This window comes from Camelus dromedarius, chromosome 4 (genome assembly GCF_036321535.1).
Source record: "Camelus dromedarius isolate mCamDro1 chromosome 4, mCamDro1.pat, whole genome shotgun sequence".
Classification (NCBI taxonomy): domain Eukaryota; kingdom Metazoa; phylum Chordata; class Mammalia; order Artiodactyla; family Camelidae; genus Camelus; species Camelus dromedarius.
In genome coordinates this window covers 58,247,138-58,265,263 of record NC_087439.1, presented here as the reverse complement: position 1 = coordinate 58,265,263, position 18,126 = coordinate 58,247,138, and the positions used below count along the sequence as shown (strand labels likewise).

Sequence of the window (18,126 nt, the reverse complement as noted above, 5' to 3'; positions counted from 1 at the left end):
TCGGAATCAGGACCATAATTTTATAAGAAGTGCTATAGGAATTTCTGAAATGATAGTATATAGCCATAAGATTCAACATGTCAGAATAGTTTTATTCCTAACTGGTTTCTCAAAAATTGTTCATGTGACTTCTGAGATTCAATTCTATGATCAAATATTTATAGAACTGATAGGTCAAATTTTTGTCAGTCTTAGAAAAATGTATCTAGAGTAGACAAACATAAAGTGCTGATTCAGTGACACATCATGGGCCATCTCTCAGTCAGATGCATCACTTAGCATCCTTAATGCAAAGCTTTCTAGCTGCTCACGACTTTTTAACTACTCAGAATGTCAGTTATAGAATTCTCAATCTTTAAGTAAGGAAAGAGAATATAAACTGCATTTACAATTATTCATAAATGTACTACTCAGAAAATGCTTCAGTTATTTTTCAATTCACATTATAATTCAATGATAACTTCAGTGATGAAGGGAAAAACATTTTTTAGGTCATTTTTTGTTTATATGCAGATTTTTATCTATTAAAAATATTGTCATCAATAATCTAAAACCTTATAATATATAGTATGAATTTCTATAGAAAAAGTACTTGTGTATGCAAATTTAAGAAAAATAAATACTTTTTATAATTTACAATATTAACCACCTAAATTTTCATAATTAGGGAGTGGCTTAATATAGTATGATATATACACACACATATATGAATATAAATATACTGTTGCTTTTTTTTATTAGGGTTGTGGTCATGTCCAATCCCTGATCTGTTGCTTTTAAAGAGTTATTCTATATGTAAAAATATGACACAACTGTGTGTTAGGGAGATGTCTTTTCTTATGTGTAACGTCAACATATCATCTTACAACTACTACTCAGTTCCATATTGGTCAACTGGTACAAGCTTAAGCAATATCTATAACAAGGGTCTAAAAAAATATTCGACAAATGAATAATCAATCACTATTAAAGTTTAATAAGGTTGATAAGACCTCTCATTTAATAAATTTATATACTTTATCTACCTCTGCTAACTTTTCATAGTTTCTTTTATCACTAGCCTGTTTTATTATTGTTGTATTTTTCCTTAAAATTAAGATGTATTAAAAAGGAAATAACATTATCGCAGTGTTGTTATGTTATTCTTTTATTTTGGGGTTGTATGTTATTCTTTTATTTTTACCTTGTAGATGCTGAGTTGCCACCTTTGAAACTTGTACATTCATTTTGTGCATTGAAAGCAGATGATGGTCCATGTAAAGCAATGATGAAGAGGTTTTTTTTCAATATTCACACTCAACAGTGTGAAGAATTTGTATATGGAGGATGTGAAGGAAACCAGAATCGATTTGAAAGTCTGGAGGAATGCAAAGAAAAATGTACAAGAGGTAGGTTTCTAGAGACATTTATCACTCAGGAGCATTTAGGGTTATTAGATCTAATCATATATTAGATAATTTTAGAAAAAAAGTTAGAACTATTTTAACATTCCAATGAAGCATTATAAAATATATTAAGCTTATTGTCCTATACTCTTCTTTATAATAAAGAGGGAAAAAAATCCTTAAGTTCTCAGAACAGGTTTTATATCTCAGACAAATCAAGTGTAATTCAGCCTTCATGGGCAGCTATGAGTTGGTAACAAAGAAATTATTATTCATCATGACTTAGACTTTCCTTTATGAATACAATGATCTCATAGCTGTCTGCTGCCAAGATAATAAACCTGATAATCAATTCTGAGGCTCTCAATAGCTACTAATTAGAATATTGTAGAAATTTATATAAGAAAATTAAATCATTTTCTTTGGAACCTTGGAATAATGGAGAAAAGAAAATATCATCCCTACTAACTTGTGAAGACCTTACTGAACCCAACTTTTCTCTTCATATTTCTGCAAAGTTATAAAGTTTAAAAGCATATCACATTATATTGTTATCAACCTTTATTGAACACTCTTATTCTCTTTTAATCATATTAAAACAACATTTTTTAGAAAACTTTACAAATTACAATATTTTATATGTTTTCCTCTCTTCAGACTGAGATGAATTCCAAAAATTACTGGTCAAAATTTTGATCATTTTTATCTTATTTTTATTTTTCTGAATTGTGAGCTACTTGAGGGATAGAAGAACCCGAATTGTTTTTATTTCTCCAGTTTCTAGCCCCAGATTTTCCCACTGTATGTTTTTAGAGCCAGGTGAATTGAACTGTAGGGTTATAGAGATGGTATCTTTAGTTAACACTGGTGTCTGTTTTTTTGCAAAGCGGGCATTTCTGTATTCTCACTCTCATAATGCTTTCCTAAACAGCTTTTTTAAAATGGTCTTGGCATCATAATGCTGTTGGCCTGTGGGAAAATCTCAATGTGGTAAAAAGAGAACTTATCTCCTCTGTGACTCTGTGAGATGCTTTGTTGTATACTCTAGAGGTGACAGAAAGGAAGTGATGTGAATATATTTCTTTATCTCAGAGCAATTATTTCCCTATTTCCGCTCCACAGATGTGCTAGAAATGTTAGTAACACAGATTAAGCAGTTCAGTCATTCTCTGTGGTACCTTTGGTTTTTCTGATTGCCTGTTCATTTTCAATTCATCACAGATTTCTATACCCTGTTCTCTTTTGTACCAGGCCAAGTATACTTCTGTGTTGAACTATCACTCAGGTTCAGCACCTTGGCTAGAGGCCTGGTTGCCTCATTCTTTGTCATCTTCACTTTTTTCAGGTAGCAGCCTGCTTATTTTAATCAACTGGCCTCTCCTCTGAAATACATACCTATTTTGTTTTTACAATTCACAATTCTGTTATTTCACTATTGTGAAAAGTTACCCTTTTCCTTAGAAATTAATCAAATATAATCATTTTGTTCTTCATTGAATCCCCAGCTATAATGTCTTCTCAAACATCATTACTGCCTACCACAAATATATGACTTTTGACCCCATCTCAACTTTCTCTCTTTAAAAGCCATTTAATATCATTTTTGAATATATAAGTATTTTATGTAGTAAGCAACCATTAAGAATATAGCTGACATATAGAAAAAGAATTACTAAGCTTTTAAAAAATCATCTAAGGAGAAAATTCTGTCTTCAGCTGTGATGGAGTAACTGGAACTGAACTTTCTCTCCAGAAAGTTGGACAAAATATATGAGCCATCTTTTACAGACATTGATTAAAAGGCAGTACAGGGTTGTGATTTCTGAGAGAAGAGAAACATGTGAGGTGAGCCCTCCAATCTCCTCTACATTCTGCATGAAGGTACTTCTTGACTACAGTTAAAGGAGGGAAATCCAAGCACAGCACGGTCGTCTCCCTGGTGGAGGATATAGAAATTGGAGACTGGTAGACTGAGGTGGCTGGGTTTTGAGGGACAATATGTGAGAGAGAATGGGCATAGGTAGAGAAAAAGGTAAAAAAATCTGGATAAGGGTCCCTTTGAGTTTGTCACTGAATAATAAAATTGCATACATTTGTTGAAATTCTGTGAGTTTGAGAAAATTATTAAAGGGATATGTAAGTGGAACAATTCCCAAAGTTCCCAAATGACTAAGAGAAATTTTGCATTTAATTTAGTACTAGGACTAAGTTAGACCTAGAGTAAAAGTTCCTTTAGGCTTGCCATAGTGAAGCTCAAAACAAAACTTAAACATTCCAGATGATCCATATGTAACTTACTACCTGCCAAAAGGCACTTTGACATTCTTTAAAAGAAGACAATACAGAATGGCCATCATCCAGAAGTCCAAGAACGATAAATGCTAGAGAGAGTGTAGAGAAAAGGGAACCCTCCTACAGAGGGAGAATGTAGTTTGGTACAGCCATTATGGAAAACAGTATGGAGATTTCTCAAAAAACTGAAAATAGACTTACCATATGATCCAGCAATCCCACTTCTGGGTATGTATCCAGAGGGAACTCTTTTAAGTTGGAAAGACACATGTACCCCAATGTTCATAGCAGTACTATATACAATAGCCAAGACATGGAAGCAACCTAAATGTCCATCAACAGATGACTGGCTAAAGAAGTTGTGATATATTTATACAATGGAATACTAGTTTGCCATTAAAAAAATAAAATAATGCCATTTGCAGCAATATGGATGGACCTAGAGATCATCATTCTAAGTGAAGTAAGCCAGAAAAAGAAAGAAAAATACTGTATGATATCACTCATGTGTGGTATGTTAAAAAAAAAAAGTGAGGGGGTACACTATGAACTCATTTACAAAACAGAAACAGACTTGCAGACTTAGTAAACAATCTTATGGTTACTGGGTAAAGGGAGTGGGAGGGAATAAATTTGGGAGTTTGAGATTTACAAATGTTAGTCACTATATATAAAAATAGATTTTTTTTAAGTTTCCCTTTTTTTTAAGTTGCAATTGGGGGTTGTTATTAATTTTTAAAAATCAGGTTTTTTTAACATTTAAAATATAATTAGAATTATACACATCCATATATATATACATCTTTTTTATTTAAAAAGACTATAGATAGACTAAAACATGGTAAAACTCAAAAAGGAGATGAATCCCATCACCTTATCTTTTATAAACATTCTACTCTCCAAAGAATAACTGACAGATCACTGGCTGAAAGGAGCATTTAAGCCAATTCATATTCTCCCCTCTCTGCCTCCCTGTCTGTCTCTCTGGCCATATAACTAATAATAAGCTGCCTTGACCAAAGCTTTTGTCAATAACACAAATGATTATAAAACAAAACAAATATCAGTTTCCTAATGTTTATATGAATAAATGAAAACTTTACATACTATATCAATTTGAATTTCATTATCTATCATTTACATTAGAACTTAAAATCCATACTTGAAATACAGTAGGTCAAAGGTAAGTAAAATTCCAGTTCTTGAGTGAAGTTAAGTTCCAATAGTCCTATGAGATTAAGCCAAAAAATACATCATAGATACCTTTTGCATGATTTCTCCTCTGTACCTGGAAATAATAATGAAACTTATAACTGAATTGAGATAATGAGGCAGAGGAAGGAATCAGGAAAGAAGATAATTCTGGTTACTCTCACTCCTACTCTCATCCCTCTATAGAAATGATCTTTTTTATAGACAAAGTAGGCTGTTTGAATTACTTTAATATTTCACATTATTTTAATAAATATTTTAATCTTAAATATTTTGAATAGCAAACTTAGTTTATCATGAATTATTATTTTTATAAAAGTTCTAACATAGTTTTTGTACATTATAATATTAAAATATAGATACCATGGTTATAATAATTTAAATAATTTAATCTTTAGAGAAAATAAAAAGAAATTTATTGACATTCTGTATAAGAACAATTTTAATAGTAATAAATATATCATACTAGTTTGTTAAATTGGATTCATAACATTGTATTATAAGTTGTAGTGCTTGATACACATATATTGTTATTCTTGCAGATTATCCAAAGAAGATTAGGACAAAGACAATACTGCAAAAAGGTGAACATTCATTTGTGTGCTAATTAGCAGCATTTACATAAAGCACTTGGAATTTCAGTTCTTAGCTTTCTCTGATAGAGGATTCATCATAAATCCATGTGATCTTTAAAATGCTGTTTTGTTTTAGTGAACATAAGGAAAAGTTAGAAATAATATACATGATATTTGGTAAGGAAGAATTCAAACATATTTCCTCATTCTAAAGCAGCATGATGTTTAATTAGATGAGTAACAATCGAGAGCCATGCACATGCTATTTTAACATCTCCCAAATATTTAGATGTTGCTGTTCTTACTTTAGTTCTCAGATCTCTAATCTCTTGATAATCTCAGCACTGTGTGGCTTTAGTAAAGTTTATTCAATATTCCCCTCAATGGATATATGTCATTGAACTGTCAACAGTCTATATGCAAAAGTAGGTGGAGATATTTAATGATAAATAATTGCTTGTCACCAGTATTTAGTGCATGCTAGCATATTTTTTATTTTGTGATTTAAACTATTTTATTTATAGTTTTTAACTAAAAGAATTACTTTTGGTGAATATATTGTATCAGCACAAAGCTGTTACAAGAGATCAAAAAAGACACATTCCTTTTAATAAGGGTCTAGAAACTGATGTGGCCCAATTACCGTTTACAGCATTTCGTTTGGATGAGAAAATACTGAAAAAGATCAAAGTACTTAACTTAGGACATGAAAGAGCTACACAATTCAAAGTGAACTTTAATTTTACTGACATTGATTTAATTATGTGAAAAAGAGTTGAAAAATGCTGTGATTTACTGATAAGCTTAAGACTAATATACTGGCCAGAATTTCAATCAAAATTTATAACATAAATTCAGCAGCAAGGTTTGTACAAACAACATAAGTGAATGTATTTATTTACAAGTTTAAAAGTAACTTTCTATAAATATTGAATTAATTTTAACAAAAGTGTTCAATACTTCAATTAAATGAAGTTCTCATTCTGTAATATCAAAGAATACAGTGTATTTATAAATAGGAGGTTTTGTCCACAAGTAAAAACAGTAATGTTCAACATTTAAAATGTTGGGATATTTTTTCAAACATGTAGAATTAGGAAAAAATTATATGCAGGGAAAATCTACTAGAAAATTATGCCATATAGTTTGTATTTAATGATTCAGATTTCAGTCCTTCTTAGTTCATGAAAGTGAGAGAATAAAGCTATCAATTCTATTCACATGTGTGAAAAATATTCAGATGCTAAAACCGTTCCATAGTAAAGGCCTCTAAGCATATTGACTGGAAGTTAACTTTGTGATGTGCTTCCTAGCATCAGAATCAGAACATGATAAAGACAGCAAAGATTCTTTACAACTCCTTTGGAAGAAAGTTCTGTTTAAGACAACTGCCAAGCATATAGCCTCAAACAAAAGTTAATAGTAAAAATCACGTGTCTTGTGGAAGTTGGTTTATAGCTTAAAGTCTGCATTCTGTGTCTTAACTGAGCATTAATTTAGAGCAAGAATTGTGTGTGCAGATTCAATACAAATGTTACTTTATTTATCCGAAGAATATTGAGTATGAATTTCTTAATTTGTAACCATAAGGGTTTTAAACTGTAGGCATAAGCAGAATCATTTTACAAGTGAGCAATTTCAACTCCCAAAATAAATTTATGTCCTAGAATGGGGCCTTATATTAAACAGCAACTTCTAGTTGTATAATTCCTTAATTATATTTTCAGCATAATTTGTTACTGTTTCCTGTTTGTTATATGCAATATTTATACCTACTCCCTTTTGTTAAACATAGAATTCTTATATTACCTGTTAGTATGATTTAAAATGTCATAGGAAGTACATACTAAGACCAAAACAAATCAAATTAGTAATAGAATATAGTTTTCTCTTTCTCATAATATAGTATTATAAAAATTTTAAAAAGTGGGTTTTTTCCTTGTCTCACATGTTAAACTTAACCACAAATTGTTACTATGGGAATAATAGTAAATTCACCTTGAGAAACAAGAGGTAGTAAACAATAAACAAAATAACTTTCTAATTGGTAATTTGAAAAGTTCTAGAAAATAGATATTTTACACTATATTAAAATAGCATGTTTTATTTAATAAGGCAATTTTTTCACAGGGGATTGATTTTTCTGCAGATCTGCAACTGTTGAAGAAATCATTAACATTATTAAATACCTGCTCTTTTTATAGTAAAATACTTGTGAATATTGCTTCCCTGAGATAGATGCAAGATGCTTTAAAATGTGAAAGGATACTACGGTTTATTTTTGCTGCTATGGTAATACATAGTTGCAGGGGGAAATTGGGGAGATTGCAGCTTTGCCCTAAAAATTTCAAGCCCAGTATGTCTTGCAATCCTAATAACTTAAAGAGTAATTTAATGCTCTTCTTTACAAAGTAAGCATGTAAACAAGGCTTGTAATGTAGATCACAGTGGCACTTTTGCGACAGCTGTGTTTAGAGCCTGGTTTGGAGCACTATCAAAGAATGGGTATTAAACTTTTTCAAAAGCCTCGCCAATCCCTGAGCATGTATTTCCTTTCTGCCTCTGCACTGTTGGAGTCATTCCAATGCCTGGAAGAAGAAAACTAAGAGACACAGAGGTGGAGGATGTCATACCTAATACAGATATTAATTTTGGCAAAAGAATTCAGGAACTTCTAAGTATAGCCATGAAAGCTTCCATACCCTTCAAAGCTGCTTCTGCACTAAAAAATATTGAAACTATTTTTAGTGAAGAACACATTACACTCATTGTGTAATGGAACTGCACACCTGAAAAATATGAAATATTTGTAGATCTTTCCTAAATGACAATGTACATAATCTTAATAAAAATAATTACACCAAAATTTTGCACTTCCAAACCAAGGGTAAATAATCCAATATCTTTTATTCTCTCAATTCATTAAAGAGTTGATAGTTAAAGCCCAATTAATTTATTATGAAAAATTTAGAACTTGAAATTCCAATAGACACAATGTATGACAATAGTTACATCTTCCTTATTCTAAATGTCACAGTAGATATAGTAATATTAGTATTATATAGCTGTGGGTAAAGTTATATTTTTATCATTTATCTTTAAATTTCATATTTACTCCTTAAATAACTTCAACTTAACCAGTTAATTATATGTTTAATTAACATAAATAAATTATTCACAAAAAGGAATATTGCTTTTTGACATTTTTATCATTTCTAGGAAAGCCAGATTTCTGCTTTTTGGAAGAAGATGCTGGAATCTGTCGAGGTTATATTACTAGGTATTTTTATAACAATCAGTCAAAGCAGTGTGAACGCTTCAAATATGGCGGGTGCCTCGGCAATTTAAACAACTTTGAATCACTGGAAGAATGCAAGAACACCTGCGGGGATGAATGTATGTTTATTCTCATCTTATTTTACTTTATTTTGTAGGTGTCCTTTTAAAAATAAGGCATCTTAGAGGATGTTCAGGTTTACCCAGATTTTGTTTCAGCCATGCAAATGAGCTATTTGTATTCACTCTAAAGCTGACAGAAGTTAGTCACTATGTTAATTATTTTTAAGAAACAGAGAATTAAGAAATTTATAGCAGAAATTATTTCCATAGGCTTGATTGTTTTTTAGGTTACATTATGTAATTTTCCTTCCTAAGAATACTGTGGTACAATTTAGGCACAAGAGTAGGACTGCTGAAATTCCTTAGGGTTATTACAATTTGAGGGCAAATTGTTCTGTGGAACCTACCATCTAAAATCAGTCAGTTTTATCTGACCATAAATTTAATTTAAGGAGTGACTTTGACATTAACTGTTACCTTTTTTTTTTAAACCAAGAACCACAAAGTTATTCATGGAAACATTGTCTTATAAGATATATATATATATAAAATTTATATACATACATACACATATATATGTATTTAAGGATGCACTGTTCACTAATTTAACATAGCAACGTGAATAAAGTTTCTAGACATCTACTTTTCTTAACACAACTTCTGTGCTTTGCTTTATGTGTGCAATTATGAGTTTGTGACAGTGTCTTGTATTTTAATTGGCTGTATTTTGTCCCAGTGAATGATTTCCAGGTGAATGATTATAGAACCCCGCTTGATGCTGTGAATAATGATTCCTTGACTCCTCAGCCTACCAAAGCATCCAGCTTCTTCGGTAAGCCCATTTTATTTTAATTGTTGCCAGGAAAACATTATCATAGTAACAGTAGAAGTAGAACGTGTATTAGAGCTATGCTTTCTAAAAAATTATACCTCTTCTGTTATATAATAATAGGTGTGTTGAAATACTGAGATTCAAAATTGCTTAAGACCTTTAATCCCATAAAAGTGATTATGTTCCTCATCTATTTTAAAGTATGTTGTGAAGTATGCTTTTATTACATATCACATGAAAACTTTTATATGATGTTTAACTCTATGCCAAACTTATCCTGTAAAATAATGCCAGGAATTATCAGCCTCAATGTCTAATGGTAAATCATTGTTAACGGCAGCACTGTGTCAAAGGCAGTATAAAATGCTCTTAAATTGAGCACAGCATTGGGCAACGTCTCTGGTGTTAGTCACAGGACTTATTAGGAATTTGTTGACTAACCATCTGAGAGGTTGTGTCACTCTGAGGGCATTTTCTTTTGGATGTATGCAGAACTCTTGTCTGGATACTACCCTGTCAACATATTTATCGAATTTGAACAAACATGCAGTAAATATGCCCAAAAAATGCAGAGCTGTGAAAATACTGGAAAACATAACCAGATACCACAAATATCTCGGCAGTTAGAAACAACCTAAAAAGCTGAAAGTTATTGGGATAAATGCAAGGTCCTTTCTAAATTTAAAAAAATCACACATGCTCATTCAGAAATTGGGGATTTTGCTTAGAAGTTAGTGTAAAAGTGTTCAATGTAAAGTTGGCATGAATTGAAAGAGTTCTGTGGCTATTAAAATTACAGCCTTAGGGTAAAAAGGGACATAGTGTCCAGGAGAAGAGTTCTCCACCCTGTCCCTGTATCAGAATCAGATGGATTTTGGAATCAGAATGTCTTTAAGCAACTCTCTTTACAACAAACAAGCAAACAAAGCAAGCAGGCAAACAGAAAGCAAACAAAATTTCTACCCAGATGGATTTAAAGCACTGCAAATGTTGACTGTGGTTTTTCTAGAATGAGGAATATAGTCCCATATTGATCTGGTGGAACTTGCTTCAGCCCTGAATGCAGTATCTTAGAGGTCACAAAGAGAACTGGAAACATGTTTCCAGAAGGACTGGAAAGTGTAAGGGGACGTGAGATCTAAGAGGGAACGTTATACATGCTCTCAGTACCTGAAACACTATCTGTGAAAGGAGAATTACATTTTGTACATACCTCATTCTCAGTCCTCTCCATTTCAATCTTCCCTGTCCACATCCCTTTCCCTCCCTGCACCCCGTTCCTTACCTCCCTTAACCCAGCCTAAGAATCAGGGTGAATGCATGATATTTAAAGCACAAATTTCTTTCTGTAAAGTGTTTATTTTTAATGTGAGGTTCTGCGTACATCAAAAATTAATGGATGCCTCAGGGATTAAATAAGCTGTAGGCTTTCAAGCAGTGTTCCAATAGCACTTGAGATGTCATAGAGGTTATGCAAAATTTCAGAGGACTTGGACAATATGATACAGTCAGCATGCCTTCAAGTCCTTAGATTCTAAGCTGTGAATTCAGTGCCAGATGAATTTAAGTCTAATTTTTAAATGCTACTTGGTTTGTAAAAATGATAATAAGTATTTTTGTAGTTCTGATTTTTTTTAATCTATGAAATTAAGTAATTCCATTGCATTGTTTCTTTGCATTCCCCCACCCCTTGTCTTTCAGTAACATTTTGTTTAATCCAGTTACATATCACATGTTGAAAAGCATGCTAAATCTTATGGCTTGGAAAGATGTGAAAGTTTAGAATAACAAATCTATTAATGAATTTAAAGATACATGTGATACAATATATCTACAAATAAATGTATAAAATCAGTTTTCAATATGTTTCAATATTTTTTGTTTGGGTTATTTTACTAGTTAAAATAGATACCTTCAGTCATTTACCATTAAAATGAGTAGAGTAGGTTAGGGGATGATTTTGCCTTAAAGTTTTATGAAGTATAAGAAGCATGATTTTTGGCAGGCACACTACCAAAATAGAAAGGGGAGAGGGATAAAGAACATAAGAGGAGAAAATAAATGAGTTTTAAATACTGTCTAATAAATGTCCTCTCTAATTTTTTATGTAGATGAACGCTAAAATGTATAATAGACAAAGTAATGGTGACATGAGCAAACTATTAACTTAACTAAAGAAGCAAATTCACAATATAAATTTAAAAGAAAACAATATTAAGAGAATTTTTATTTAAAGTAATAGGCATTTAAGGGAAAATTCTTTCATAGCAACTGCATTTAAAATTAGGGCAAATGGTCTCCTTTGTCTACAGAACTATTTTATTTTTTGTTGTATACATTTGCTTCAAAATCTAAATTTCTCCAGCCATTTGATCTCTCTTCCTCTTTTTCTGGGAGCATTCTCTTCTTATTTTTTGTTTTGTAACATTCCTAATTTAAAACATGAAACAATGTCACAGTAACTTCTGTGAGAAGTTTGATGTGAAGGGCGACTTAACATGTAAAGTGTGACAGTGAAGCTTTGCCTCCACTCTTCCTAAGACCTACATGATCCCATGTCTGACCCATCCAAGATGCAGAAGATGGGAATGCAGCTGTCCCACTCCATCATCTAAGACCTAGGTGATCCTTTCTTCATCCCATCCAAGTGGCAGACTGTAGGAAGGCAATTGTGCCTCCATTCTTCCTAGACCTAGATTGTCCCTCCCCCATTCCACCAAAATCTTTGCTGAGGTCTATGAAGATACTCAACGTTCTAGCTCAAAAAGAATTACATCTGTCACTGCTTGCAATTATTATTAATACATTTTATAATAATTTAAGAAATTATTATATATATGTCTATGTATAACCTTGATGTTCAAGGTTTTAGCAAATGTGTGAGGCTCCTTGTGGATATTCGTTTCTTTTGGGAAAATGTAAATCCTTTAAGGGTTTTGATTCAGTGTACAGGAATAATAACATGCCCCACAACACAAATAGAATAGCATTCATTTAAAATTCTTTCCATTAAAAACAATCCTCAGGTATTTGAATATTCCAAAAATATAGCTAGATTATGCCATTGTTATTAAGTGAAATGTTTGTAAATATAATTTTAATATTTCTCCTTATGATGATATTAAAAAAACATTTGAGAAGTTTTGTTCAATGTTACCAGAAAATTATTTGGTAATTTTTTTAATTGCTATTTATTCTTAACCATAATACTGCCAATTAGCTTGAGAATATATTTTTTCCAATGAACCCTCTTGACTCAAGATATTTGAATGCTCAGTAAGCACAACTGAGGTTTAATTTTCCCCTTTTATTCCATATTTCAGTATTAACAGTTAATAATTCCATACTTCAATATTAATACATAGGCAAAGACTGAAACTTACTCTTCCTTAAAGAGATTTTTACGAATGTTTTGTAAGCATGCCACTGTGCACAAGTGAGAGCGAATGATTTGAATTTGATTTATCATGCTGAAATATGAAGATGTCCATGTAGTTACAATAAATGTTTGTTCTCAATAAACCTGGGAGAGAAATACTTCTAATGTAGTATCTCTAAATGTGTGCAGTTCTGTGTATGATCTTCAGAATGAAAGATTAGCACAACTGCTCCTTCTTGACTTCCCTGCTGTGATTGGCACTGTTACATAGAAGATAAGAGAAATAACTCTGAGCCTGAAGACCAGGGCTCAAATCCCATTTCTTTCACTTACTGGCTGTGCAGCCTTAAGATACTTCTTAATCTCTCTGAACCTTCTTCTTCCAACTGCAAAATGAAGGTAATGAAAATATAGTACTTACCTTATAGGTTTTCTTGTGAAGTGAAATCAGTCAATATACATAGTGCACTTAAAATACTCCCTGATACCTATTCAGTGCTATATAAGTGTAACTTATCATTGTTATCCATGTAGTTCAGAGCAATACAAGTCTTAGTTCCAGGCCTTAGTTTCTCATTTATAAAACAACTCTGTAAACTCCCATTTTCAGGAAAAGGTGATATTTCAGCCACTTATAAAACCTCTAATTATTCAGATAAGTGCTTCAGTACATCTACTATAATAAAATTACAATTAACCTTTAAAAGAGAATTCACAATAGAACTGAATTAATACATATGGGGAAACAAAAAGTTCAAATGTGTTTACTGGAAAGAAGTTGAGAATATTGGCAAGCAGAAGTATCATGAGGCTTTGAAACCAAAAGAATTTTATTTGTATAATTTTTCTTTATCATTTCCAATATTTCCAGCTATCCACATTTTCAGACTTCTGCCACCATTTTCCCAATTATTTCAGCATGAGCATTTGTTAATCACTTTTGATCACTTCTCTCCTAGTCAGTTGTTAAATTCTATTGCCTTTTCTGATGAAATGTCCATTTTCGTCTTCTCCATTTTCAGTACCGCCTGTTCTATTCAGACTATCGATCCTTTGTGTTTAGATTACCTCAGCTATCATATGTCATCCAAACTGGAATGCTAATGAAAATGAAAGGAGGATGCTATAAAAATTATGTATTTATTAAAATATATATGTATGGGCAGAATATTGGGTTTGTTACTTTGGTGGATAAATAAATAATTTTATTTTTTAAGTATTTCAATTTTTTAAAAACTCATATATGTTGGAACATGATACACTAAAAACTAAGCATGAACTGATAGTAGTTCAGGCAAACCAGGCAGTATAGACATTGGTTAGGTAGACAGGGAAGGATAAACAGATAGATAGCACCAAGATCAGCTATAACTCAGATATACTATATACATATATTATTAAAATAGTTGTATGTCAGGCATAAGTCAGGTAAGCCATTTTATGTGTATGTGTATGTGTATGTTCAGAGACAGAAGAGAGAGGCAGAGAATGAGAGCATTATAAATAGCATGTATTAGATATGACCTCTTAGACATGATTGTCCTCCTTCCATACATCCATTATGTTAGGGTCAAACTATCTTTAATCAAGCAAATTTACATATTTCTCTTGCTTTATAGAAAAAATTAACTTAATGGATACATTTTCTTTCTGTGTTAGTCTAGCTTCATCTGCTTGTCTTAAAATTGTCTCTGTTATCTGTTAGCCCTCTACCTGTTCCAGATTTTGTCTCACTGTCCTGTAAATATAAAAATTTTCTGTCCATTTAGAACAAACACAAATTATCCATTCTCTTCATTATTATTAAACACAAAGTATCCATTCTCATTTCATGTGATGTTTTATGTGCTGTCTCCCATCTAAAATTCACTGCCTTCCTCATTGTATCTAAGCTGCCTTTTCACCACCATAAGGAAGATTTCTTTCTCTCTCTTTCCCCTGGCTTTTTATTGTGTGATGTTGTATTAACTCTGCCTCACTGACTACATTACAAGGTTTTGAAGGAAAAGACTATGGATTTTTTATTTTATAGACTCCCCTCCCCTAGTGTTAATCTCACTGTTAGGCACAGGACAAATGACTTACATTTTTTTTTTATGTATTAATTTTGTAATCCACAGTTACAACAGAAAGAACAAATGATGGTTGGAAGAATGCTGATCACACTTACCAAGTCTTTCTGAACATCATCTGCATTCATGCATCCATGTTCATTTTAAGATTACGTAGCATTTTATGCATATGTTAATAATTGTGCTTTTGACATTTCTTTAACATTTATATAGTATATATGATGCCTTCTATAGCATTCTATTAATAAAGTTTTAATATTTACATGCAGAGAGTTAATATATTCCTCTCAATATATCTCATTGGTAAATGTCTAACTAGCAAAGAAAAACTAATGTTCTCAAGTGTTCATACTGGGTTCTGGACCTTTTGACTGACTCATTCATGAAAAAAGTGAGTAGTCTTTCTGGTTCTTATAGCTCCCTTTGCTTCTATATATCAACTCTTAATAGCTGCCTTGGGACTACATAAGCTTTATGATATTTTGGAAAAAAATCTTTGAATGGACTTCAAAAGCCTATTGTCAACCCAATGTGGTACTCACTCTATGATTAGGAAAAGGAACACCTATATACCTGGCCTAGTCCCATGTTGCTTTCTGGCAGCTTCCACATCAAAGGAAAATGATTGGATATTATTCTGAAGGCCATTTGGATACTTGGAACTCTTCTCTCTCCTGACTGTATTCACTGTATAACCTAGTGGCCAGATTCCATACATATGTAAAAAAAAAAAAAAAAAAGAAAGGTAGAAAAGAAACACACACACATGCACACATATATGCATATATAATACACCTTTTAAAAAAATGTTTATCATTAGCCTTCTGGAAGAGGTGTTACGCTCACACATTGCCTGATTGACACCAAACACCATCACTGATACAGTCAATTTACAGATTTGCAAGAGAATACTATCTTCTATTTGGCCTCTTTTTGAAGATGTGATATCATATAGAAGAATATCACAACCTTGGAAACTTTTTGGAAAGAAAATGTATCTCATCAGATGAAAGAGTTACATGCTTAGCTGTATCCCACAGTTAATCACTAGCACTGTCAACAATTCTGAAAACCCCCACTTCATCAACAGCCTACTTCCATAGTCCCAGAGAAGTATCCTGTTTTTCATACTGTGTTCCCAGACCAAGAAGAAACTTCCCTCATAATCTAAATATGCCTGCATGGTGAATTTGGTGCCTTCAAGCTGGCTTCCCAAAAATAGATAACAACTTGTGGTAAGAATCCATTGAACTTACTTCCTGCCAGGAGAGCTCGTGAGAAACAAAATTGTAACACTTCATCTCTGCCAAGATTGCTGTCATCCGAATACGGTCATTCAAGGTGACTACTGACTACTTCTGTTAATCCTTTTCTTCCTGGACCATCTCTGGTTTTAACAAGGAAAAATTTTTGCCTCAGTCATAATATTCCTCCAGAGAAGTTGTTTCTCAATATACAGATACCTCTAAAAGAGAAAATTCAGACTTTCATTTCAGAAACCAAATTATTTAGAATGACAATTTTATATGAACATGCAAATAGGTAGGAATAAAATCCTTATGCATGTGACCATTACATAAGTCAACAAAACATTCATAAATTAATATAATACAAACTGCAAAAGAATAAATTAATGATACTAATTCATGACTTATTTGATGGCACGTGTTTTTTGCTAAAGGGGAAAAATGCCTATGATAATATGATTTTGGTATGGATTGCTATAGGATAGGTTAGGAACGAGTTAGGAATAAGTTAGAAGAGCCTGTCCTGCCCTATGTTGTGTATAATTCTCTGCCCTTTTTCTGCTTGAATGCTGGACAATCTTTGCAGGAATCAATTTGAGAAGCATTGATATAAGATATGTTGATTAGGAAAATTCCAACTCTTTCCTAGGGACACAGCAGAATGAGGGTTCTGGTTTTCTATAACATCTTAATGCTATTAAATGGACCTCACTGGCCAGTGCAGATATAATCAGAGAGAGCATAAAATCCGGAACTGTGGTCTGTTTCTAGAAACTTCCCAGGTTGAACATGCCAACGCAATAATTCTTGCCTCTAAATGTTTGAGCTCTCTGAATTCTGTTTGGCTCAGCACTGTTACTCCCAAAACTTGTTTTCAGCCTCCTCCTTTGATGATCTGTTTTAATCAGATATCTTTCTCCTGTTCAGACTTGATAAATTCCAGTTTTGCTCATGTAACTTGAGGGTAAGAAGAACCTAAGACATTCTGAACCTGAGCTTCAAAAAAGAGAGACTGAGAATTGAACATAAAGGGGAAGTTGTAACAACTTTCATTTTACCTGATAATTATTAAAATATCTTTGCCCAGTTATTTTTATTTTCTAGTTAGTTTTCAGATGACATATCAGAATGATTAGGAGCATTGGCTTTATGAGCAGAAAGAGGTGGGCTTCAATTCCAGTTCTGCTATTTGTAGACTCTCAGCAGCCTTGAAAACAATTACAGAACTCTCAGCCTCAGGTTCTTCATTGGTTATATGTGAACAGTAATAGCTCATAAAATTTTGTGAAGATTGTGCTGACATATCTTAACCCACAGTTTAGCACAAATAAGAACGCAAAATATTAATACTTGAGCTTTTTTTATGATGATGAAAATGGTGATTACCCAATGTCAACAGAGGCTTATAGCAGAAAAAAATAAAATCAGGAGTATCATTTGCATACATTTTATTAGTAACAATTTTTAATACAACTAAAGTATTAAACCAAGTGTAACGATCTGAAATATCTTCATTTAATATACTTAAAACTATGATTATCTGAAATAACATAAAGCACTTGTAAAATTCAAGCATAATTATAAAATATGTGTTTTTGTGTCTTTGGATCTTATTTCTAATCAGAGGACTTGCAAACCTGTGTTTCCAGCTTTATGCTATGACTTAAATATCTGTTATGCGTCTTACTTTCGGTTTAGTTCAACAACTATTGAGTGCCTCCTGTACAACAGGATTTGCCATGCCAACTGGGAGTCTGATAATGATAAATCAGAGGGTGGCTTTTTCCTTTACA

The 18,126-nt window shown here is 32.3% G+C and overlaps 1 protein-coding gene across 4 annotated transcripts in view; it reads left to right on the top strand.

Annotated features, from left to right (window-relative positions):
* Positions 1–18,126, top strand: part of TFPI (tissue factor pathway inhibitor) — a 53,966-nt gene that overhangs the window by 27,056 nt on the left and 8,784 nt on the right. For 3 of the 4 annotated variants that reach the window (XR_004136767.2, XM_010991781.3, XM_031451772.2), the window contains exons 3-6: positions 1,191–1,388; positions 5,432–5,473; positions 8,684–8,860; positions 9,540–9,635. Coding sequence is in view for 3 of the 4 variants with exons in the window: in XM_010991781.3 (XP_010990083.1) it covers positions 1,191–1,388; positions 5,432–5,473; positions 8,684–8,860; positions 9,540–9,635 (513 nt within the window). In the remaining variant the exon portion in view is untranslated. Of the gene's footprint in view, positions 1–1,190; positions 1,389–5,431; positions 5,474–8,683; positions 8,861–9,539; positions 9,636–15,134; positions 15,329–18,126 lie in introns of those variants that run through there. The other variant, XM_010991788.3, reaches the window with a different exon arrangement.